Source organism: Rhinoderma darwinii, chromosome 2 (assembly GCF_050947455.1).
Source record: "Rhinoderma darwinii isolate aRhiDar2 chromosome 2, aRhiDar2.hap1, whole genome shotgun sequence".
NCBI classification, from domain to species: domain Eukaryota; kingdom Metazoa; phylum Chordata; class Amphibia; order Anura; family Rhinodermatidae; genus Rhinoderma; species Rhinoderma darwinii.
Genome location: NC_134688.1, coordinates 216,009,681 through 216,036,235, shown reverse-complemented (window position 1 = coordinate 216,036,235; position 26,555 = coordinate 216,009,681). Strand labels below are relative to the sequence as shown.

General features: G+C 41.5%; 2 protein-coding genes across 3 annotated transcripts in view; one reads left to right on the top strand and one right to left on the bottom strand.

Moving 5' to 3' along the window:
• Nucleotides 1-26,555, top strand: part of NF1 (neurofibromin 1) — a 191,913-nt gene that overhangs the window by 91,892 nt on the left and 73,466 nt on the right. Inside the window, exons 30-35 of the mRNA XM_075852828.1 lie at nucleotides 7,014-7,076; nucleotides 10,490-10,648; nucleotides 13,075-13,172; nucleotides 14,672-14,818; nucleotides 16,198-16,344; nucleotides 16,430-16,540. Of these exons, the coding sequence (XP_075708943.1) occupies nucleotides 7,014-7,076; nucleotides 10,490-10,648; nucleotides 13,075-13,172; nucleotides 14,672-14,818; nucleotides 16,198-16,344; nucleotides 16,430-16,540 (725 nt within the window). The remainder of the gene's footprint in view (nucleotides 1-7,013; nucleotides 7,077-10,489; nucleotides 10,649-13,074; nucleotides 13,173-14,671; nucleotides 14,819-16,197; nucleotides 16,345-16,429; nucleotides 16,541-26,555) is intronic.
• Nucleotides 21,202-26,367, bottom strand: OMG (oligodendrocyte myelin glycoprotein). 2 transcript variants are annotated; one of them, XM_075850371.1, is made up of 2 exons: nucleotides 26,280-26,367; nucleotides 21,202-22,762 (listed from the first exon to the last, which is right to left on the bottom strand). In XM_075850371.1, exon 2 carries the CDS (start codon nucleotides 22,754-22,756, stop codon nucleotides 21,440-21,442), a length of 1,317 nt encoding a protein of 438 aa, XP_075706486.1. In that variant the 5' UTR covers nucleotides 22,757-22,762; nucleotides 26,280-26,367; the 3' UTR covers nucleotides 21,202-21,439. The 2 variants fall into 2 exon arrangements, with proteins under 2 accessions (XP_075706486.1, XP_075706487.1); XM_075850372.1 differs by lacking the exon at nucleotides 26,280-26,367 and adding an exon at nucleotides 23,154-23,304.

The following is a 26,555-nucleotide window of genomic DNA, read 5'->3' as shown; positions in this document are numbered from 1 at the left end:
GAATACCTCTGAAGATTTCAAATGTCTTGCCAGTGGCTCCAATGCCAGATTAAACAGCAATGGAGACAGCGGGCAGCCTTGTCTTGTGCCCTTATATAAGCGGAACGGCTGAGATAGAAACCCTGTGGTGCAGATCCTAGCATTAGGGGACTTATAAATGTGTCGCAGTAGGTTTCGAAAAGCCCCGGTAATCCCTACTCTGTCCAAAACCGCATCCAGCCACTTCCATCTGACGTTGTCGAATGCTTTTTCAGCATCCAGCAAAAGCAGTGCTGGGTGTTCCCCCTGTCCTGGACTGTGCTGCACCCTGTCTAGCACCGCCAATACCGTTCTAATATTGGTGACCGCCGATCTCCCCTTAATGAACCCCACCTGCTCAGGAGCTATGAGGTGCGGCATTATATCCGCTAGTCTATTTGCTATGATTTTAGAGAGAAGTTTCGCATCGACGTTTATCAGGGATATGGGTCGGTAAGACCCTGGTAGCAGGGGATCTTTTCCTGGTTTCAACAGAAGTTTGATATAGGACGTGTTTGCCGATGGTGGCAGACCTTCACTACCCAGGGCATTATTAAAGAGCGAAACCAGGGTTTCGGTCACCTGTTCTCTCATAGCTTTGTAAAATTCTCCTGAGAAGCCATCTGGGCCTGGGGCTTTGGAGTTTTTCAGGTTTCTGATAGCCCTATCTACCTCCTCCCTAGTAACCTGCGCATTCAGTATTTGCAGTTGATCCTCTGAGATGACAGGAAGAGTGGTGCTGTCCAGGAGTGTAGCCTCTAACGGTGAGACTGATTCATCGGAATACAGCTCCTCGTAGAATCTGGCCAGAATGGAATTTATATGTGAAGGATCTCCCGTGATTTGTCCCGTGTGGTCCCTAAGTTTGGCTATGTGTTGTGCCGGGCGTTGTCCCCTAGCTACATTTGCTAGCAATCTTCCCGCCTTATTTCCAAATCTGTGTATTGTTGCCTCAAACTCGTAATTGCGGGTTATTTCTTTCTGGGAGGTCCACTCATCAAAGTTGTGTTTGGCCTGTACCCAGGCTTGTCTATTACCCTCCGTTGGTTGGGAGAGATATGTTGTGTATGTTGACCTCAACGCACTGCTTGCTGCTTTAAATTGTCTTGCTATTTCCCTTTTTTTGCTTACAGAGTAAGCGAGAATCCTACCCCTCAATACTGCCTTCGCTGTGTCCCAAAAGAGGGAGGTATTATCCCTGTGCCCGTCATTCTCGGATGCGTATTCCAACCACCATCCCTGCAACTGTCTTTTGAATGTATCATCTAGCGCTAGATGAGCCGGAAAGCGCCAAATAAAGTCTGTCCCTCTCGGGTACACCTCTTGAAGGGATATCATTATAGGTGCGTGATCCGAGATCACTAAGTCCCCCACAGTAGAAACTCCTATTCGTTGCCTCAAGGGTGCCGATATGAAAATGTAATCTATCCTTGACCATGACTGCTGAGAATGCGAATAGTGTGTGAATTCCCTTGCGTCCGGGTTGCCCTCCCGCCATGCGTCTATTAGATGAGTGCTCTCTAATAAAGGTCCCAATACCCTATCGTGCTTTCTGGGGGTCCCTGCAAAGATGGGTCCCAGCTCTTGAATTTTGTGTGACCTCCTATCCTCTCTGTGGTCTAGGACAGAATTGAAATCACCCCCTACCAATTTATGTGGGATATCATCTGTTAGCAACGCCCTTTCCAAATCATTATAAAATTTAACGTTATCATCATTGGGTCCGTAGATGTTGTATATGCTTAGGACCCCACACGGAGTGTCAAGAACGACATGGAGCAAGCGGCCTGCCGAGTCGGAATTTGTGCGTAGTACCTTGTGTACCATATTTCTATTGATCAAAATGAGTACACCTGCTTTACGACCACAAGCTGAAGAGCCGTAAACTGCACCCACCCACATTTTTTTCATGCGGTGGAAGTCGCTCTCCTCCAAATGGGTCTCCTGTAGGAGAGCGATGTCAGTGTGTAATTTTTTTAGGTGACGAAGAACCATCATCCGTTTATTGGGGGAACGGAGCCCCTTAACATTCCATGAGGTCACTTGCATATTCTAAATTTCTCTATAAGGATCGAATTTGAGTTATTTTGTATATCTATTTCCGGGCATGTGCGCCCCGATCCTATGGTGGCTGCTCGGAGGTTACTGCTCCACGTTGCTCCTAAACCCATAACATTTTCATGTGCAAACAGTAAAAAAACAGTATTATAACCAGTATCAACATAATACCCGACCAGCAAAATCCACACTCTCTCTTGTGTGTCTCGCGTCATATTGGTATGCCTGACTTCACTTTTTTCTGGGTGAAGGCCCTTCCCCCTCCCCCCCCTCCTTATTTTTGTGATTTTAATGACCCTCGGGTGTTTCTGGACCATTCCTTTTGCCAGGGTGTCATTAATGTACAATATCCTACCCTTTAGATACAATTATATTGCCTTATATGTCTAGCCTTCGTGCCCCACAGTAAAACCACATTTGTGCGTGACATGAGACATGTATACACCCTCCAAATTGCAAGTTATACTCATCAGTCCGGTAGCGCCTCCATCATCCTATCAATGCGGGATCCTTGCAAGGATTTGGAGGACTCTGTGCGTTGTTGCTTGGGTGATGGAACCCGGGCAATGGAGGACCAGGAACTGTCCCGTGCTAATGCTGGGTCCAGCGAGGTCTTTTTCTTTGTCGTTGAGCTCTGCCGGGTGTTCGCTATTGTTACGTCGGAGTTCTCATGTCTCACCATCTTGTCCACGAAGAGCGTCGCCTCCTCCGGAGTGTGAAAAACCTTGACAGAACCGTCTGGTCTTGTAATCCTCAATGTTGCCGGGTATTGCAGCTGGAATTTAACTTTGCTCTTGTATAAAGTAGTGCATACTCCTCCAAATGATCTCCGTCTCCGCGTGACATCTGCAGAGTAGTCGGCAAATAAAATTATTTTAGCTCCTCGAAGCTGTAATGGTGTATTTCGATTCCTAAAGGTTCGCAAGAGTTCCTCTTTGTCATTGTAGTCTAGGTATCGCATAATCACTTGACGTGGCCTGTTGTGCGGTTCTCCTGTGGTGGCCTTTACTGCGCCCGGTGGGCCGACCCGATGCGCTCTCTCCACTCTGCAAGACCTGTTCAGGCCTAGGGCTTCTGGAAGCTCCGTTTCGCATATCCCCTGTAAGTGCTGGGGTTTTATGTGCTCAGGTAGGCCGACAATTCTGAGGTTGTTCCTCCTGGAGCGGTTTTCCAAGTCCTCCAGGCGGTCTCTGAGCCTGGAGTTGTTTTTCAATAGGCCTTGGATGTGCGTGTGTTCCCCCGCTGATTCATCCTCCATAAGGCCGACTCGTTGCTCCAGTTCATCCAGCCGTGTACCATGTGACGTAACCTCATTTTGCAGTTTCTGCAATGTCGTTGTTACCGTAGCCACCAGCGAATCTTTGATGTCGGGAGCTAGATGTGTGGCAACTTCTATCGCCAATCTCCTATAATCCAGCTCTGCCACCTCCGGCTGTGATATTTTCTCTACAGGGGGCTCTGGACTCTGTGGCCTGCTGCCCGGCGGAGAGGCATGCTGCAATGTCGCCATCTTGGATATCTCCTCTCCCTGCCTCGTGTGTCCGGACGGACGGGTGTTCTCGCGGCTGCCGCTCCTGAGGAGGTACCGCTCCATGCACTATCTGTGCCCTCTCACCGTGCCTCCAGCTAACTGCCGAGGTAGGTTTATTTTGCGGGTGTGTGTGGCGGCGGAGGTTCGGGGGATCGGGTCTCGGGAGCTCACCTCACGCCGTCCTCACATCCCAGCGCCGGAACCGGAAGCCACTCCATGCCTCTTTTAATACACGACAATATCTTGCTGGCCTTTGAAGCAGCTGATTGACATTGCCTGCTGTTATTTAGTTTATGATTTACAAGTACACCCAGATACTTCTCAACAAGTGACTCTCCCAGTGTAGCTCCCCCTAGGACATATGATGCATGCAGGTTGTTGGTACCCAGATGCATAACTTTACATTTACAATTCTTTTATTGACATTCGGGATGCATACCTTCATATCTCTATCGCAAGGACCCACCAATGTTTCATTTTGCGGTGGGTGCTCTACATTTCAAATTAGTCGATTTCCCTTATGGGCTCGCCACGTCTCCTCGGGTTTTCGCCAAGGTACTTGCAACTCTCGTGGCATTTCTCCATGCTAGGGGAGTCACTGTCATCCCTTACCTGGAAAACCTTTTGATGAAGGCACCCTGCAGAGAGGACAATCTTCAGATCTCTCTGGATACTTTGAGAGGTTTCGGCTGGATCATCAGAATGGAAAAATTCTCATTGGTCCCAATTCAGAGCATGGATTCTTTTGGAATGGCACACCACACCAGCACAGCAAGGGTCCTTCTTCCTGTGTACAAGTTAGCCTCCATTCGAATGAAGGATGCTGTTCTCAGCCAGGGCACTCCTTTTATCTATCCTTTTTTTTTGCATTCGAGTGCTTAGCAGGATAGTGTTGACCTTCGAGGTGGTTCCATATGCACAGTTTGGGCAATCCTTTTATAGTGGGACTCAGGACTTGCTGGACAATTTTATTCTTCCGCTCGGGTCCATCAGGTGTTGCGAGAAAGTAGTTGACCTCACTGGCCCTCTCCATGGGTTGGTCTTTTCCACCCTTCTGGTGACTGGTCATGTCAACGGATGCCAGTCTGTCCAGGTGGTGTGCAGTTTTTGGTCTTCACACAGCTCAAGGAATTTGGTCGCAGGAAGAAAAGTCCTTGCAGATCAAGCTGTTGCAATTGAGGGCAATCTTCCTAGCCTTCTCCCACTGGACTCTTCTTCAGGGTCGGCCGCTCAGGATCCAGACCACTCCATTGTGTTTGCTTCTCTGAACCAATATGGCGGCACCCGGAGTTGGGCAACATTTTTGGACTCCTCTTGGATCCTGCTGTGGGTGCAGCAACCTATTTCAGCGCTGTCAGCGGTCCACATACCCGGAGTGGACCATTGGGCCGCAGATTTTCTCCACCATGAGACTCGATTTAGGAGAGTGGTCTTTTCACTCAAGGGGGAAGACAAATTGAATTAGCCAGTGCCTGTGGCAAGAGTTTGGCCTGCATGAGCCGAGCAAAGACTCTTTCCTACAGAGTGTGGCCTCCTAATGGCAGGAGTATATACTTATGTTGGTGTGTCCCTCAATGAAATCAACGAGAAATAGATATAGGTTTTTACGGTTAATCCAAAAATCTTGTTATAAAGCTGGAGGCAAATAACCGGCTCCACCATTTACAATAGATGATGGACACCGCTCCCCTCCTCTACCTCCCTGCATAGTGACCTCAGCACATGTCCAGAGCATGCATACAACACTTTCCCATAGAAGTCAATGAGTCATCTCCGACTACAGGTTCCTACGGTCTGTGGCTGCTGCAAGGCATTTCTTTGAATGCTGTTAACAGAGCAGAGCAGCTTCTCCGACAAGCTGACCGACCCCATAATCATGTACAGAAAAATAAATCCCCATTTTAAAAAAACAACAAAAAAACAGTTTGCACGGTCTGGTTTTAATTAGTAAAAAAACCTGAAACGTGGTCCATTCCCTTTAACTCTATAGTGAGCTTTGTTTAGTAGAAACTTTGGGTGTGCAGGCTGTCTAGATTATCTTATTTTGCCTTTTCTTTTTTATTTCTTTTTCATTTTTGACTGTGCCTAGCATGCACATTATTTTCAATGTTTCTTTGTGAACTGGAGTGCGCTTTAGTCAAGTTCCAGTCCAATATGAAGAGCCTTGTCATGCTGTGAAACATTTGACACTAAACATCCCTCCCTTTTTTTTTTTTTTTTTTTGCCTGTGTATGTTCTCTATTAATCATATATGTTTTTATAATAGTTGTCTTGATGGGTTGCAGAGATTTCCCCATACATAGCACATTCCCTATCTATTAAAGCAAACTTCCGGGCTTACTCCTTGCTGAGGCTCATCAGCCAAAATCTGTATCTGGATGTTACCTGATGGTCTAGTACTCGTTCTATTTCATTTGGATGTAATGGACGTTGGCTGTCAATACACTTCCTGCAGAGCATGTGGTCAGCTTGGGCTTATACACTGGAGCCAGTCTGAACATGAAGACTTTCAGTATAAAGTATGGGGAGAAAGTGATCGACAGCCTGAGGCTCTGATGTGACCAGAGGTGAATTTCAGGATGTCATGTCAAATAAGGAATATAATTTATCAACCGAACACATTGATTCATAGATGGTCACGTATTTAATCTGTTCCTTAACCGAATGAGCCAATTTACAATACTTTTGTCTTTAGTGCTGTGGTACTACATTGTGGATTTACAATCAATAGTCTACATACAGCAGTCACACTTCTCTAATGCAGATTGTAAGTTTATATGAACTGTTTGTAAGCTCAGAACAAAGTCGTACGTACATATCTGGCAATATACTAAAAAACACATACCAAAAAGAGACAGATTATTTGTAACATAGAGGTATAATAGGAGATTTAAAAAATCAATGCACGTACAATTTTTGTTGAGGTTTTCTATAATATGGTCTCTCTTTTTAAACCATAAACTGTCCAAAGTAAGATTCGCCAATGTTTGTTTTTTTAATTTTTTTATTCAATATATTTTTTCATTTAGTCAGTCCTCCAATTTCCTCTGTGTGATTGCTACTAAAAGGCTTTTGATATCAACTATAAAAATCAAACTATATTCTTTTTTTTTTTTTTTACAGTGTTATTAAAATTGATTCCATTTAATACATTTACCTTTTGGCTGGTTGGTTTTTAAAATGAGGGATACCAGAAATAGTAGAACTGATTTTGGGAGCTGTACGAGAAAAAAAAACAAACACAATTTCATGATCTGTATTCCATTACTATGTGTTGCATTCTTTTCTGTGAAGTTGTATGTGCGAGTCCACATTGTGTTTTTTCCATTAATTCAGTTTTTATTTTATTTACTTTGCTATGTGTAGTTGGTGCTGTGACTTGTTTGTGCTCATCTCTGTCCTGTAGGCAACTTGCCATTCCCTACTGAATAAAGCTACCGTTAAAGAAAAAAAGGAAAACAAAAAATCAGTAAGTCTGGAGAACTTTCTATCAGCCATTTTGTCCCCAAATACACAAAAATTGACTATTTGGAACCAGAAATAAACCTATACAAACCTTTTTATGTTCTATATATTTCCGCTATTAAAACATCTTCACTCCAGCCTCCAGTTCTTCACTGTCAAAATCATTCTACTAATTCTGGCACAGAATAGCTTTCATTTCAATTAACACACTGAAATTCTATAGCGTTTTGCGACTTTTCTGCGTGAGCGTTTTAAGTTTAGATTTTCTTTTTTGTTTAACTTTTGGCTTTACTGCTTGAGGAGCATTGATCTTAAATAATGGGGAGGGTTTGTATTGTCTCTAGACTTGAGGGATTGCTGTGACTGCTACTTTCTAGATGCTTTGGGATTTAAAGCTTGTTCTTTCTAAAACACAACCTTTCTTTAAAAACAAATTTGTAAAGTGTTCCGAGATTTCCCATTGACTTTATTCTGTAGCTTTTACTTGAGGTTTTTTTTTCAGCACTAACACTAAGGTAAGTAGTTGTATATACTGTATCTGTGTCATTGTATACTAGAAGTGCAGGATCTATTTTAACATTTAAACTAAATGTAATATAACATAAATATATGAAGTTCACTTTCTTCCACAGCTTTTTATTATTATTGTTCTTGTTTTTTTTTGGTTTTTTTTTGTGTCCTTCCATCAAACAAGGAATCAGTAGTTAATTGAACAATGTACTGGAACATATGAAGTATAATGGTACGTTCACATGTGGCAGATTATTACAGATATTCCATACATCTGAATGATGTTTGTAAGATAAGATGCAGAAATAATTTTATTCTGGTATATTTTTCGTTTTGTCAATTACTTTGACAAATCGACTACATGTGAACATACCCTCAGAGGAGAGCAATGGCAGTGTATTTAAAATCCCCACTGTTGCTATGAACAGAGGAGAGGTGCTGTAGAGCTGTGCTAGTGGGCATCACTTTTTTTTGTTTACCTGAATCACTTTCATTTGTTGTAGTTTTGGTCAGGGAGAGCAACAGGGAGCCCAATTACAAAGCCCTCTCCCTCTGTCATACCGCTCAGATGCCATGGTCACTTCACCACGACATCTGAATGGTTTAACCCACTTGGATCTGAGTTAACTCCCACATCCATTACATGCGGTTGTCAGCTGTTTGAAACAGCCAGCACCCACTGCATATAGTGCGGGCTCTACTCCTGAGACCGCGCCATATTCTGACAATGCACTGATGACACAACTGTACATATGATGTCGACCAATGGGTTAATATAAACATTTTTGTATTGATTCTTCTTAAACTTATGTTTAGTGGAAAATATTTTTTGTTTTTTTTGTGCTTTTTTTTTTATATATATTTTTTTAAATCTACATCTGGCCATAGGCACAGCACTTTAATCAACCAGAATGTGGCCAATCAATCGTCCATGAAATTGTTTGTACAAAAGATCCAACAGCAACTGAAAAACGGACTTACTGGGGCCATTGCATATTGGCAAGTGATCGGCCAAGTTCAACACATTTGTAGTTTTGCCCGACCACGTACAAACTTTTCTAACCTGGCCCAACACAGTTTAGGCAGATATAAATCTGCCGTTGGCCATCGCGAGGGATCATTTGCGTTAGGTTTGCAAACTGTCTGCCGAAATGGCCAAAATCTGCAGTTTTGAATGACTTTAATGTTGTGTATGAGCACCTTTAGGTTTACATTACTTTATATTTTGTTAGGGTTTTTGGATCTTGTGGTAAAAGTTTCCATAGATTAAAATGCGCCCCTGATCCAACCAGCATTCTGATATTCTTGGATTTTAATGCCATGTTTAAGGGGGCAGAGGCTACATGAAAAGATGTTTGCAAAGCTATAAATCTTTCTGTGGAAATTCCAAATTTTGCAAATAACTGATAGGTTCTGAAGTGAGATTATGTTCTCTGAACAGCTGAGTAAGACTGTGATTAGAAAGATAAGCGGCAATAATTATATAACTCCTCCGGATCTATAAAATTCTAATTATTGTTAAACTGTCTCAGATATGTTATAAGATTTGTTTTATTTGTCATTTTTATGTTTTGTATTTTTTCCGGTTTTGTTTTTTTTTTGTTAAACCTATCAACGCTTCACTATAAAACTACTAAACCTAACACATTTTTGGAGAGCTGTATTAAAACTGGTGCGGTTACCCATAACAGGCCCATTTGAGTAGGCTTATTGGCCGTTTTTTATGATGAGAACATAATAAGTAGCTGCTAGATACTTATGGCACAGCTTTTCTCGGGAAACAACTGGATTGGTTCAAATGTAACTTGTGAAATCTTCTAGTGACAGACTTTTATTGGATGGTCTGCCAGTCACCCAAGACAAGAGGTTGTGGACATATCCTATAAATAAAGGCAATGTCCACCAATAGAAATGTCATACCTTCGGGCAGCTTTAGAGACCTCTGTAGAAATTTTCAGCTATCTTACAAGACCTTTTAGGCCAGGATCACACACACCGTTTTGGTGCAGTTTTTTTTTCCTCAGGTTTTTTATGCAAACCCAGAAGTGGATCCAAGAGGAAGGAATGGTGTAAAAAGATTGATGCATCTGCTTTCTTTTACATCCACTCCTGTGTTTGGCTCAAAATCTTCGATAAAACGCTGTGTGATCCTGGCCTTACTGTTAGTATGTGTTCACGTGTATGTTTCAGGCAAAAAGTATTACAGTAGAAAGATTGTTGAAGTGTAAAGCCCCAGTCACACTAGGCTCTTAAAAACTGCTTTTTTTTCCCCCCAGAACATACTAGTGTTTTTTAAACACGACACACTTCTACTGTAGTGTTAATGAATTTTCCCTTATTTGCTACAATTGGATAAAATCGTGGAAAAAAATGGCATCTTGAACTTTATCCTTTAGGAAAAATGAACATTTTTGTCCAACGTTTTGACATAGAACTTCTATGTGAGCCATCTTCAGCCGAACGAGAAGCGCCGATCACAGCCGAAGATGCAGTGCGCTCTGCTGAGTGCTTCTTCACCTTCCTTTCAGTGACGGTGGGTTCCTCCGCACCTGGACACCCACCAATCCAAACTACTGATATGTCTCTGACATTTTAAAAGTTTGCTCAAATTGCAGCTACTCATTAACTATTTTATGTTGATAGCTCTATTAGCTAACTAATTTCACTGCATTTCATTAGTAGAAATCCTAAATGATACCTGCTTATTAACTGCACTATGGCTTGTGTACATCAATATACATGATCCACCATGTTTAGAAATTCCTTCAAGGTAATGTGAGAACATTTTACAATCCTTTTACTTTAAATAATTGTTTACAATTTTGAAAAGCCAGCCGTGACTGCTACACTATTCAGTTTTCCTCTTCTTTCTAAATATTACAAAAATTTCAATATCTTGTCTCGCAGGTTGTAAGCCAGAGATTTCCACAGAACAGCATTGGTGCAGTTGGAAGTGCCATGTTCCTTAGGTTCATTAATCCGGCCATTGTGTCTCCTTATGAAGCCGGGATATTGGACAAGAAGCCACCACCAAGAATTGAACGTGGCTTGAAGTTAATGTCTAAGGTATCCCTTTGCTTTATTATGTGTACAGCGTATGTAAAGCTTTCATTATGGGATATTATTGACACATTCTTCCTTTTTAATGTCAGGTAAATTATGGAAAGAATTTATACTTGGTAGATAGATTTAGTTTCTTTAAATTTTCTTGTGTGTTGTACAACGTATAGAGAAACTTCGCCAGAATGCCACCCCTTTGAGAAAACTTCCCCCAACTAGACCTAGTTTTTCAGTGACTCATTTTTACTGCCAGTATAGTTTATCAAAGCTGCCCCTCTATAAGCAGACCACCCCCTATTTTGACCAAAGACAATTTTTTTTTAGCAAATTTATCAGTGAGAACCTCTTTGAAAAGTCCACAAATTGAATTTACATGTGCTGTAAATCTGGATGTGGGTGTGCGCCGCATCACCAGACCCCAAACAGCAAGAGGAGACCAGGAAGACTGGGGTCTAGGAATGAGCGGGGGAGCGCTAATGGGGACCAGGAATTAGAGGGACGCCATGCTGGGGACCAAGAGGGGAACCTTGCTGGGAACAAGATGTAGAGGGGAACCATGCTGGGGACTTAAAAATGAAAGGGAGACCACTCTGGGGACTAGGAATAAAAGGGAGACAACGTTTGGTTTTCGTCACAAGAGAGGAGCCATGCCAGGTACTAAGAATCAGAGGGGTAGCCATGCTTGGGATCAGGGGATGAGATGGGGAGCCATGCTGAGGACTAAGAATGAGATGGTTGCTTATTCATGGGCTGTACATGTTTGCTTACTGCATTGCACACTTTAGGGTCCGTTCACACCGCAGCCGAAAACTGCATGTGTTTTTGCAAGCGATTTGATGCAACACAACTTGTGAATCGACCTTAAATCTGCATTCTGTGTGCCTTATTCTTTGAGGACCACCACCATAAAAGATAATTTTCCTGTGCAATTTCGGGTGGTCGGCTCAGAGGTTTCACTATATATCAAAAGGGGGTGAAAATGTAAAGGTTAATGTTTACATTGGTCAATTATCAGTTACTATGTGATATATATTTAATTAAAATAAAATTCAGTCATGCATTTGTAGGAAATATTCTAGAAATGTCCCAAGATGTTGTCATAGAATGCTAATATTGACACACCGGACCTTTTCAATAAACTGTTGGCATCCTGCCTTAAGAAGTCAAATTTGTGCTGTTTTAAAGGAACTAATAAATCTTGAGCCTTACTATACTTAGGCTGAGTTCAAACATCTCGCGGATTGGACACTGATCGGAACGCGGATCTAACCTATTGCATTGCAAAGGGTAAAATCTATTCTATAAGTCTGCGGCGTGTGAATTCCTTCATAAGCTGGGTTCACAGCAGTTTACCGCAGCAGAATGGCACGGTTTGGTTGCAAATCGTGGTCAAAAAAATAGCGATTTGATTTCGACGTGTGAACCCATCCATATAAGTTTAAATTTCAATTCTGCCCTCAGCACTAATGTAATTGCATCACGTACAATGATGATCATGTTGCTGACAAAGGAACCCCCTTCACCAGTGCTGTCAAATATTATTGACAGTGATGGCAACAGATGTCTTTGCATTTTTTATGTACAGACCATGTTAACGACATGTAGAGAAATATGTCTAAGTGAAAGCCTGCCATATGAATATAAAGCCATGCAAAATAAAATAAAAAAATACGATAAGCATGATTTTGTTTACAAATAAATTCTCATAATGATCCGTACAATAGAATTATTTTGGTAATGAAGGTAAATGGTGTAAATATATAATAAAAAAATACTGATGCGTAATTGTCTTTTATACGTGTACCCCAAATGACGTCTAAAAAAACAAACTACATCCCATACTGCAAAAACAAACAAGGCCTCAAACAGCTATGTAGATATAATAATACAATAATAATAAAGTTATGGCAGACTGAATTAGATGAGACAAAAACATTAATTTGGTCAAATTATCTTAGTCATTAAGGGGATAAAATACTAATCACACTTCCCAGGATCCCCCATTTTGTTGACTAGCCATGATTATAGTCGAGTACAGTAAGTAGAATGTTGCCCAAAAAGTGAATAAATGGCATTCAGCAATGACATGCATAAATGTTTGTAGGTTTGCTCCTAGGTTTTCCTGCGATATGAGTAGTGTAATACCAATACATTGACCTGGTCCAGCTTTATCTGTAACTTTGTCTTTTAGTATGTTGCAGGTCAATAATTATTTTTTACAAATATTTTAACAGCAAAAACATGCTGGTAGGTACATTGGCTTCCTATGGAACTGGCCCAAGTTGTGTGTGAGTTTGAGACAGGGATATTAGATTGTGAGCTCCAATTTGGGCATGGACTGACGGGTATATGCCGGTACAATATACTGGATCAACAGTAAATTTGTACTTCGATGTTCAGAATATATCTACACTAATAATTTTGTAATGCAGATCCTCCAAAGTATTGCCAATCACGTCTTGTTTACAAAGGAGGAGCACATGCGTCCATTTAATGAATTTGTGAAGAGCAACTTTGATGCTGCACGAAGGTAAGAGATTATTTTCTGGGCCGTTAACTTCCCACATATGTAAAGCCAATTTACAGAAATTACAACAAAGGAATTTTTTAAGAACATATGACACACAGCTTTTTCCATTGAATTTGTTAGTTTATTCCTTTGCTGGGACGTCCTTGATCTAAAGACTATGTTCTGAAACAGAAAATTACATTCACATCATTTTTACTCCAATTCTGTTCAGAATTATGAGATCCAATGATCCATAAACTAGTAGCATGTTTCAATGTAAGAATTCCGAAATGTGAACCCATGTTGATGCTCTCACAGCGTGCTTCATACAGCAGTCCTCTTCTAATGAATTGTATACTACTTTAATTAAATGTTGGATCTTAAAGGGCATATGAGCTCTTGTTGCAAACCCTATAAACCCACACTGACTGCTCTTCCCGATGGGCCAGTGTAAAAGGACCTTAACAGATGAGGGTCCTAAAGCTGGACTCCCCCCTTCCATTCCTCTATTACTGAGAATTCTCTACTAGGGTGTTTGAAAATGAGTTTTCTAAACTTGACAATCTATTTAAATACAATTAAATATGTGGCACTTTGTTGATTTGTCGAAGCGTGCAAAATTTTGTTAAATTAATTTCCTGTATTTTTTATTTTTTTTCCTCTAAAGTATTAGGGTGCTTCTATATGTACAGTTTAAAATCCACTAACAGGAGTGAATTAAAAAAATAATAATAATATTAGAGAAGTAGAATCTTGCTTATATACTTCCCCTCCCTGTACAATCCACACCTGGTTGCCCATAGACGTAGTGGCTGTGCGGTGTTAGCGTGGCACGTGGCCAAGCGGTTCTCTGCCACGCTGCACACTACATGCCGATTTAAGGCAGTTTTTTTTTTTTTTTTAGCTACCCAAAAGTATAGATCATGTACGTATTTGTATCGCATCAAATACAGCTGTTGATCATAAAGTCAATACAGGTTGACGAGCCAGCACTTGATGCTAAAATAAATTAAATGACCCAACTGCTGAGGAAGTTTAAGGGTGCAAATTTTTTTGGGAAAGAAAAAAACCCACAAAAAACAAAACCGACACGGGTGTATACACAATAAAATAGAATAGAACAATGTTCTTTTTAGTTCGTGAACACCTAATGTGCGGTTACATTCCAATATACCTGTTGACATTTTCCACATAAAGCAACAATGGAGCAGAGGGGAATAGAGGGGGTGTCCCATTAGGGCAACCTTTTACCGTGTTCCCTATTAGGAAATAATAAAGTTGTCCTTTAAATTCAATTGTATCAGCACGGACAGTTGGGGAAACTGTGTAACAAACAGAGGTTCTTCTGATGGGACAACGCATTTCAGGAAGAGACAGTCACTCCACATTTGACTGTAATGACCCAGATCGTTACATTAAAATCCTTGCATAATTTCAGATTATATTACAACCTCTTTAATCACCAATGAAAACAAATAAAAATGTATTTTGATGAGAATGGTGTTTTGTGCTTTTATTAGGTTTTTCTTTGACATTGCAAATAATTGCCCTCCAAGTGACACGGTTAATCACAGCCTCTCCTTCATTACGGATGGGAATGTACTTGCCTTACATCGGTTGCTCTGGAACAATCAAGAGAAAATTGGACAATACCTTTCCAGCAACCGGTACAGTCAGATATAATCTTCTCCTTGTTGCATGTATTTGTGTAGAACTCTAATATACACAGTCGAGTCACATTATTATGACCACCTCCTACTTTCGACGTCGTGTAGCCCATGAAGAAAGTGATGTGTTGTGGACTGGCTTGGTCAATATATTAGGTGTGCGATAGGCTGTCTGAACACATCACTCATTGTTGCCATGGGTAAAAGGGGCAATTTATCAGAGTTGCAAAAAGGGATGATTATTGGCTTTCGGGCCAAGGGAGGCAGTATTTATCAAACAACGCAGTTTGTAAACTGTTCGCGTGCTGCTGTGGTGAAAGTGTATCGTGAGTGGACAAATAGCACCATTGGGAATAACCGACGTGGAAACTGCAGAGCACCATGTGCCATTGATGTAAGAGGTGAATGTCAGCTAAGAAGGTGCGCGACGGCTGAACGACGTGCTACAGTGGAGCAGCTCCCCGTTAAAATCAACCAGGGGGCTACCAGAGGTGTGTCTAAAACAGTTCAGAGAACCCTACTGCGTATGGGGCTCCGAAGCAGACGGATGGTCACTGCTCCTATGCTAACAAAGGTACATTGGAAAAAAAGGCTTCAATTTACACGGCAGTTTCAGAATTGGACCACCAATGATTGTCAAAGGCTTCCCAGATAAGTCACGTTTTCCGCTTCATTGAACGGATGAACGTTGGCGTGTCAGGCGAGAAACATCAGCATAAACACCCTGCAACCATTGCTGGAAGAACTCAAGCTGGTGGCGGCAGCGTTATGGTCTGGGGAATTTTTTCAAGTCATTCAATGGGCCCACTCATCCATGTGGACGGCACTCTGAACCGATTTGGGTATGAATCCATCCTTGCAGATCACGTCCACCCATACATGCTGTTTGTGTTCCCTGGGGCAGATAGAATCTTCCAGCAAGATAATGCGACTTGTCACACAGTTAGAAATGTCCGCTAGTGGTTGGAAGAGCACGACCAAGACTTCCGAGTACTTCCCTGGCTCGCTAATTCGCCAGACATTAACCCAATTGAGCATCTGTGGGACCACCTCGATCATCTTGTTCACTCTATGGATCCCCCCCACGCACCCTCCAGTAAATGTGGGATTCACTGCAGTCAGCATAGCTCCAGATACCGGAGACAACCTACCAGAACATTATTGAGTCACTCCCAGCCCGCATAGCTGCTGTCCGTGCTGCACACGGCGGTTACTCTGGATATTTGCTGGTGGTCGTAATAATGTGACTAGACTATGTATTATACCAAGCTCGAGTCTAGTGGCTATTTCTTATTAAGGTTGTGTTTTGGCTCTGTTATACTGCGTGTAAATTTACGGTGGTTTGTACCAAGTAAATTTTTTTATTTATATGTTTAAAGGGATCATAAAGCTGTTGGTCGGAGGCCGTTTGATAAAATGGCAACTCTGCTTGCATATCTTGGACCCCCAGAACACAAACCAGTTGCTGACACCCATTGGTCAAGTCTGAATCTCACAAGTTCCAAGTTTGAAGAATTTATGACGAGGTAACACACATTCCTTCATCATTATTTTATTTGTGTATTGTGTTTTTTTTAAATAAGTGTACACAAATATTTTTCTGTTCTGTAGGCATCAGGTACACGAGAAAGAAGAATTTAAAGCATTAAAAACTCTAAATATATTTTACCAAGCAGGGACCTCAAAGGCTGGAAATCCAGTATTCTACTACATTGCAAGACGGTAAGTAAAATACTTGTGAAAATTTAATTTGCAGACACCAAAAGTAACCTTTTCTACCATATTTTCTTGATATGACAAAACTATGCATCCAATGGGATCTTATTGCCTAGAAGAGACATGGTCCTTGGCACCACAATGTGGTTCTCAGGATGTGTAATTGGGGTCCTTGTTGACTTACAGCTTACTGCACACCCATGAAATTACATTTTGTGTAAAATTTATTTTATTTACCATTACAATCGTTTGCAGCAAACTTTCAAATAAATATACAGTAATTAGCATCATATTTAAAGGGCTTATCCGAGATGATGAAAAATACAGAAAGGTAAATGTGTGTCTGAATGGTCACCAGGTGATGCAACCATAGCTCAGAGGTAATATTTTAATTGTTACCCAGCTCTGAGCAGCACTGCTGTTTTGATGCTGGCAAGGCTTGCTGTGGGCGGTATTTTAATGGAAAGGATTACAGTTACCAGGATTCCTCTTGCAGACTTTGACTATATTTACAGCTGCCTACATGCCCCTCTATTACAAGCTGTAAGGTAGTTACTGTCTGCACAGGAACACCGCTCGGAAACGCAATCCCTCCAGAGAGAGGGAGGGGTGATCAGGGAGTAGTGGAGAGAAGAGGCATGGGATGTGTGGTGTTTTGTACTTTAGAGGGGGGGTGGAGAGGGGAGATAACCACTGTTCAGAATACAAAATGTCACACAAGCAAGAGACACTTCCCCTTCAGACTATACATTAGTAAGTGATAGATCTTCTTGCATATAAACCATCTGCACATCGTTTTTAAAAATTGGATTACCCCTTTGAGAGTATAATGTATATTATACTACTTATTGAGGTAGGTTTTTTATTTTAATATATATATCTATACACTAAATGGACAAAATTATTAAGACACGCCTGTTTCATTCAGTCTCATTGCCACAGGTGCATGAAATCCAGCCCCTTGCCATGCAGTCTGCCTTTACTAATATTTGTGAGAGAATGGGTCATTCTAAGAGCTCACTGAATTTCATCAATGTAACGGGATGCCACCATTGTAACAAGTCCGTTTGTGACATGTCTTTCCTCCTAGATATTCCACGATCATCTGAGTGGTGTTATTACAAAATGGAAATGTGTGGGGAGCTACAGTAAGGGCTTATTCAGACGAACGTGATATACGTCTGTGCAACGCGGGTGATTTTCACGCGCCTCGCACGGACCTATATTAGTCTATGGGCCAGTGCAGACAGTCCGTGATTTTTACGCAGCGTGTGTCCGCTGCGTAAAACTCACGACATGTCCGTTCTTTGTACGTATTTCGCACATCACGCACCCATTGAAGTCAACGGGTGCGTGAAAATCACGCATGCCACACGGAGGCACCTCCGTGGGACGTGCGTGATTCGCGCAACCGCAGTCAAAGTATGAATGTAAACGGAAAAGCACCACGTGCTTTTCTGTTTACAAACATACAAACAGAGTGCCATAATGATGGCGGCTGCGCGAAAAGCACGCAGCCGCGCACCATATGGTGCTGACACACGGAGCTGTCAAGTGCCTTTTGCGCTCACAAAACGCAGCGTTTTTTGCGAACGCAAAACGCACACGCTCATGTGAATCCGGCCTAACTCATGTTACAGAGCGGAGTCACCATGTGCTGATGCACATTGTACATAAAAACCGCCAGCGCTCTGCTGACTCAAACCTCTCGTATTAACATCCTCACAAAACCTGTGCGCTGGGAGCTTCATGACGAGGGTTTCCATGTCCTAGCAGCTACATGCAAACCTTACATCAACAAGCATCGGACGAAGTGGTGTAAAACATGCCGCCACTGGGCTCGAGCAGGGAAGCGTGTTCTGTGTAGTGATGAATCACGTTTATCTATCTGGCAGTCTGATAGATGAGTCTGGGTTTGGCGAATGCCAGGAGAAAGTTATCTGCCGGACTGCATTGTGCCCACTGTAAAGTTTGGTGAAGGAGAGATTATAGATATCGTTTAGAAAAAATAAATTAAATAAATGTTTGTCCAATAGGGGATCGTTCGATTGCTTGGTACAATACACTGCAAAAGTATGTGTTGCAATTGATTATACTTTTATTAGCCTCCTAATATGTCCTGCCTCTGTCAAGGCTTAATAGGAGCACCAAGATGGCACACCTGGGGCTTTTATTAGGTTCCCTGCTTCCATTAACACACCCCACGATTGCGTTGCAGGGGGCAATGGGATGAAAGTGGTGCCCCCCCCCCCCTGTCTAATAACTTGGACGCCATGGTTGATATTGATTGACATCCAAGCAATTAAACAACCAATAACGGAGCCATTAGTGTAACTAATATACAGCTAACACCCACTGCACATGAGCCCGCTCCACACTCAACCCCCCCCCCCCCCGACCATGACGGAGCAGAACAATGGAACACACCGACACAGGTGTGAACGTAGCCTAATAATGTATGCAGTTTGTATTGTGAAGTCTGGTGGCAGATCCTCTAAGGGGTTATCCCACAAAAAAAACATTTACCACTAATGTACAGGATTGGTGGTAAATGTATGATCATCTGCGCTCCATCGCTGGGACTCCCATCAATCACTAGAATGGGAGGAGGACCCTAGGGAGGAGTTTGAATTGAGCAGTGGTCACGCATGCGTGCTGCCGCACCATTTATTTCTATTAAGCCAACAGAAACAGCCAGAATATGGTACTTTGCTGTTTTTGGTCAGCCCCATAGAGACTCTGCAGTGAGGTGTAACAGGGGGTTTAGGGACCACCCGTTCTAGTGATCAGTGGCAGTGCCCCCGGCGATCATACAGTTATCACCTATCCTGTGCATAGATGGTAAATGTTTTTCATGGGATAACCCAATTAAGTACTTCTATTCTTTTATTGGTGTCTTCTTACAGGTTGTGATATATTCTCTTTACCCCTTTTCATACTGCTCCATATGTATTCCGTCATCGTCACCTAGCTGAAACTATTGTATGTCATTGACCAACGTTTACAGTTTAACAGATTATATCCTTTGAACACGTCCTTTTCCTGTGTTTTTCAAATCTATACTTTTTTCATTGTTGTTTTTAGCTGCGAGCCCATCATTTCTCTTAATGCTTCGTTCACACAGGGTGCTGTGTGGTATTTAACACATGGATGGGTAAATCCTAAAAGAGAGGAGGCTAATACGGCTACAAATTTCTTCTGTCGCCTAACTTAAAAAAATAAATCTCCACTATTAAATATTTCTATATATTTTCTTTATTATTCAATCTTGTAGAATACATATTTCACCATCTCATGATGCATACTGCTTCTGCTTGATTCCAAAGTGTCATATCAAGATATTGCATGCTGCCTAACAACAACTCACAGCATTGCATTTGTTAGCACGCCGTCTAAGCTAGAAGACTGGTCTGGTCTGAAAGGCAGTCTCTGAAAATATTTTTCGTAAAATCAAGCCTGTGCTGACACATCAATATAGAAAAGGGTTCTTTACAGTTAGAGTGGTCAAGCTATGGAATGCCCTACCCCAAGAGGTAGTGATGGCAGATTCTATGTCAGCATTTAAAAAAAGGCTAGATGCCTACTTATTTACTAATGGCATTGAGGGTTACAATTAATCAAGAAATGAATGACGTGTAATTTATTGAGAGAGGTTGAACTTGATGGACCTGTGTCTTTTTTTTTCAACCTATGTAACTAATATACTATTTCCATAGTAACCATAATGCCATCTTTCCTCCCACAATGTCACACTGCAGTTGCAGGCTCTCACTATAAAACAAAGAAAATAGAAGATTTCTATAATTAGGCCCTGTTCACACTGAGTATTTTGCAGGCAGAAAAAATCTGCGCCGAAATTCCTTCAGGAATTTTGACCTGTCTGCACTTCCTTGCCGCGCTTTTCGCTGCGTTTTTCGCTCATGTCCATTAAGCGATAGGGGCAAAAAACGCAGCGAAAACGCTTTTTCTGCCTCCCATTCAAATCAATGGGAGGTCAGAGGCAGAGCCGTGGCATGCCGCTGCTTTTTGCCCCGCGAGCGGCTATAAGCCGTTTGGGGGAAAACAAGTCCTCTGCCAGCCATTGAAATCAATGGGAGGCGGTTTCGGACATTTTTTGGCACTGATTCAGACACGGTTTGCCTCAAAAATAGCGCCGAAAAGCTCATTGTGAAATTGGTAATGCTAATCCAAAGAGTCTTTGTGGTGTTTTGTGTGTCCTATGGTCTGTCAATATTGTCACCTCCGCAATGGCAAGGTTTCCTACCAGTGCGGCAGTGGGAAGTGCAGCATTCAGTATAGCCAGGACTGATGGTATCCCTATGGCGTGTAGGTACACTTAACGTATTTTTATCCCGATTTTAAATTATATTTCAAGCAACAAGAATTCAACCTTTATTTAGGAACCGTCTTCGCTTATATGTTCCCCTAGCTAATATCGTAGGATAAACTTGAAGAGGTTGAAATATGTAGATGAAGCAAATCGCACTACTTTAGTAATTGTTTTTATAAGATAAACTATATGTGAACTGTTTACTTAGTGATCATATATTTTTATCCCTGTTCTAGAACACAGACCTGTAATCTATAGTCATTGTATAATAAATACAATTATATTTGCATTACACCAAAAAGTGTGTTGGAGAATAAAAATACAATTCAGTGGAAACCATATTCAAATGCATTTTAATAAAATAGGTAGATTATTTATTGTATGGATATGCATAACATCCGCAGCGTTCAGAGGTTTGGTGCATTGGCATTCATTGTCTCATTCAGTATTCAAGCAAAGCTGGTTTTACAAATTTGACATCTGTGACGGAGTTGGATGCTACAGTGCTAAACTTTGTGTCAGACTCATCGGAAAAATAAACATTCTTCTTACCTTACCCTGTTTAAATCATGCCTTTATATAATCCTAAGGGTTAGAGGAAAGAGTAAAAAGGGCATTACAAGGAATGCAGTTTTCTGTGTTGCAGAGGAAGGAACATCATTGAGTTTAACAGTTGTACTTTGTATCTCTCCTGATACGGTTGTGCTTGGCATAGCCACCTCTGGACCCCTGTTTGGTCGATCATTATCCGTGATCAGGATCGCATTTGATATCCCTTTATCAGTGCTCAGGATCACAGTAGGGCTGTCTATTTCAATTTCCTCTACTTCATTTGAACTTATGAAAGTATCTATTTCTTTTCCAAAGTTGTTGAAATCTAAATGGATCATTCCATCTGCAGAGCCTTCATCTGTGAACTGAGAATCTTCTGTGCTTGCAAGCAAAATGTGATCAGAGCTAACGAGTGGGGTTGTAGGTAGAACCTCGGAGAATTGGACCTTCTTGTACAGTTTTGTTTCTTGAACTTCTAGAAATCGAGAATGAATTGTCGTAAGTAATGGAATGTCATCAGTAGTGACATTATTTGTTGCTGCGTATGGGGTTAAACGGAGTTCAGTAATCTGCTCCTTGGTGTCATTGGTACAAGGATTGACATTTTTCTTTGCAGCCGTCCACTTCATCAGATAGTCCATGTTTTGTGTCTCCTTGCAGGACCATGGATTATTGTGCAGAGTGATCTTCTTTAAATGGATCATTTGGTCAAAAGCATTGTTCGGTATATAAGAAAATCTGTTATTGTGCAGGTATAGGGTTTGAAGTTTAGGCATTCTCACCAGGGTTCCCGGTAGGATCTGAGTTATGGAGTTATGGGATAAATCGATGGTTCGTATATTGCTTGGCATGTTGGTAGGAACAGTCCAGAGCAGGTTGTGGCTGAGGTTCAGCAGTTGCAGACTGATCAGTGTATTGTTAATGAAGAACGTCCTCTGCAGGCTGTTTCTGGAGATATCGAGCACCTTCAGGTTCCACTGGTAAGCAGTGTCCAGCTTATGAAGCATTGTTATGTTGTTGTGTGCGGCATACACTTCCCAAAGAGATTTTGGCAAGTGAGAAGGCAGGTTCTTGAGCAAGTTGTGCGAGACGTCAAGTTCTCTTAAATTAGTGAACCGAGTCAATTGGCCGTCTAGATCGGCCAAGTAATTGTAAGACAAGTTTAGCTGTGTGATGTTGTCTTGGAGTCCATGTGGCAATGCAGTCAGGTTTCTTCCAGAACAGTCCACATTTCTGTTTTTCATAGAGCACGAGCACTTCAAGGGGCAGAGGCACAAAATATTTGGTACAGAACATAAGATCATCAGAAGTCCCGGAGATGGTTTTGTTCGAAAGCCCATCCTTGCCTGTAATGAGATTAAAAATAATTAGCAACATTGGCACTGCAAACATTGTTAGTATAAACTCAGAGAAATTGTATTCAAGGTGTTTTTATTGATATACTAGTTTGATATATTTATAGGTTGAGTTATTATATGTACTAGGCAAGTTAGCTAAAAACCGTATAGCTAAATAATTGTGTTGGTATACATATAGTAGCATATATATTTAATGTGTGTGTGTATATATAAATATATGCATGCTTATGTGTTAAATATATATATTGGGTGTTAAATTTGCTCTGAGATGCCAATTCCTTGAAGCACACTTGTCTAATGTTACTGCAGCAGAATGGCAGAATGATTTCGTGCATGCACAGTTTATTCAATGACCTTTAACGTTATAAATTAGACTTACCACTTGGTTTTCCCATCCAGAATCAATACATAGTTAATGTAGACCGTTCTAAACTGGCAGGCGTTTATCCAGCTGTTCCCTATAGTCGCTTGCTGCTTGTGTCTATTAGCTGCATTGTGCTGCTGTGTGCTGGAGCTCTGCATACGTCTGATCAGCTACTCGGAGGACTGCAGAACTGGTGCTAGTGCTGACTCAAATTTATTGGGAGCATATCATAGCCAATCCAGCAGACAGTGTGATCTCTAATTGTTCGCACACATTGGGAGGGGGAAAAGCCTGTGTAAATTCTTATACTTTGCAGAGCAACATGACCGTAACTATGGGCTACTCCGTAATATCTTTAGTTATCCCTTGCACTGTTAACTGCATTAAAGCTAAACCTGATGGTAGTGATTTTTTTTTCAATGCATTTTTTTACATTTATTTTTTTATAATTGTTCTGGATGGCTACGTTATTAGAGGAACCCATCTAGTAGCGTGTTGGACCACCTTTTGGTCTTCCGAACCGCAGCAATTATTTGTGGCATAGATTCCACTAGGTGTTGTGTTGAAATCGTTCTCCAGGAATACTGGCCCATGTGGACAGGACATCTTCTCACAGTCCCGGCTAAAGTGCCCTTCAACCATAGTGTAAACCGGTGGCATGAAAAGAAGAACTTGATCGGCCACAATGCTGAGGTAAGCCCAACTGTTAAACTTTCCATCCACACATCAAAGAACCTAGGGTGTGCCAAGAAACCATTCTCCCCACCATAACTCCACCAGCCTGAACTGTTGATACTTGTCCGGAAGGGTTAATCGTTTCATGCTGATTGTGCCAAATTCTGACCCTCCCATCAGCATGGTGTAGCAGAGATCTGGATTTATCTGCCCAGGCGATGTTTTTCCACTGTTCAGTGATTCAATTTTTTGGTCTTTCGCCCACTAGAGTCTTGCCTTTGTTTCTCTTAGGCCAGGATCACAGACACTCCGTTTTGATGCAGTTTTTGGCACAATTTTTTTTTTGAGCCAAAAACGGACACACAAGAAAGGAGATCCATCAGTCTTTTCTTTATTCCTTTTCTGCTTGTTGGATCCACTTCTGGCCTTGGACAACAATGGCACTCATACTGGTCGTCTGCTGTTATAGCCTATCCGTGCTAAGGAATGACGAGTTGGGCGTTCGGACACGTTAGTTGGAGCACCGGCATTATAGTCCGCTGCAATTTGCTTGACTGTGCACTGCCTGTTCATCAGAACAATTCTTAATATCCTCTGACCCCTTTCCTCGAAGGGGTTATTGATGTCCACAGGAACCCTTTTTATGGATGTTTTTCCTTGATCACACCATTCTCAGTTTACTTTCTATACCATTGCACAAGAAAACCCCACAAGGTTGTCAGTGTTTTAAATACTGGCCCCATCTAGTCTAGCAACGATGACCGTGCCTCATTCAAAATCGGTCAGATCGCTGGATTTTTCCATTTTACACTTAATCTGTTCTACGGAGAACTTGCGCACTTGATTTTATGCTGCACTGTAATTTCCATACAGGGAAGCTTCAATGGTAAAAGGGTAGAGGTCTTATAAAGTGGCCCTCTGTGTAAGTTTCCATCATAAATATTGTTTTTAAATTTCCCTGGCTAATCACCTCTAATACTAGTTGTGAAATGTCAACCTTCATAGCTATATGTATAAATCTGGGCACTGCTGATGAATCTTGTTCTTAAGTTTAAATCTGCATAGGAATGTTGAGCAAATTTACCAATTCTTTGCTTTATTTTATGTTGTGGTGTTCTTTACTTTTGTCATGTCTTTTCCACTCATACTTATTAGTATTTTTATGATTTTCTATGAGCTCTCTTATGACCTAATGCCGTCCCCGTTTGCTCATTGCCTGTGAAACTGCAATGTGGTAGATTTAGTGTTAACAGTAGACACTGGACATCCACTCTGCCCACGCCAACTTCTTTGTTTGGGTGCCTGTTACGACTAACACGTGCCGCTCTTGGTGATTATTTTTATCTATGGTTTATTAGATATTTTGGGGATTATTTTAGTGCATAAAATGCTTTGTAGTACATTGAAATAAAACTTTGGCGACTTAATTGACCGTAAGTAGGTTTATTGACACATGAGTCTACATGCATTAGGTGCGATCTTCAATATTGATTCAGTGATTTGTGCACTGGACAGCACTCCATCAATAACTTGTGGCAATGGTAGTACATTACATCTTCTCACATAAGCCTTTGACGCTGCATCTGTCAGTATAGTGTTGGTGGTTTCCACCATTGGTTCCAAGTGCCAGCTACCATAATTCTATGATATGACTAGTGAGAAATAGCTGAGGCGCTAAATCCACATATCTGTACAAAAAAGAGACATGCAAATTTGCCAATTCATTTTGGCCTACGTCCGCCGGGGATATACTGCAGAAAGTAAAGGCTCTCGTTTAAAAAAATTAAAATATAAAAAAAAATTGCGTGGTATATGGGTGATGGATGCCCCTATAAGGCAATTGTCACAGGTTTCTGTTTAACGCATACTTCAAGAGCCTTTTAGTGTGCTTTTCATGACTTATATGTTAAACACTTGCCATAATAGCTTATGGGTGATGGATGCCACTGGCACCACTCACAGCCTCCGTTTAATGCAAGCTTTTGTCAGTGTACACGCTAAACGTAGGCCAAAAATGCGAGTGGGGCTTTATTTGTTTTTCATTCAAGGGGTATACCCATCTTATGATATTATGGCAGATAGCTAGATTGTGCCATAAAATTCTGAGTGATGGAGGTTTCGACCACTTGATGCCTCCGCCAATCCTTAGAATGAACCGTGGTCCCTGCAGCAGTTCACCTGCAGAGTGTTACTGTGCAGAGAATAGCTATGGAAGGTTCGCAGTGATTCGCTTGATTCTTCGCATCAGTGGGGGTCCTGGCAGTCACTTCCCCACCAATCAGAATGTGATGGCAGATCCTAACAATTTGATACTGCTTTCTATTGTGGGAAAACCCCTTTTAAATGAATTTTTGATTTAATGGAAATAACACTTTATGAAACATTCTTCAACTTTCTAATATGTCAGTGGATGAAACCATTCTGGTTCACTTCCAGAGCCTAAGTCCTAATACATGCTGTACTTACAAATTTGTGAAGAAGTTCACCTCAGAAATCTGGTGGAGGTGGTGGCAGAGGTTCGGCTTCTAAGTTAGTTGTGTTGTGAAGAGCATCCATTCCACTTATTTGGGGGTTAAATGGATCTTTGTTGCCGTTTTCATCTTGCCGATATGAATTACTTTCAGGAAGACGTTGCGGGCAGTTGTTTTTTATATCTTGTTCAGGGAATGCATCAGGTGCGGCAGGCATTGGAAACTCCTGAGGAAGATCAAGCGGAGGTGGTGGAAATCTCTCATTATTTAA

Bases quoted from the DNA above. Each gene is read 5' to 3' on its own strand.
- OMG (XM_075850371.1), bottom strand. From the start codon at position 22,756: ATGGGCTTTCGAACAAAACCATCTCCGGGACTTCTGATGATCTTATGT.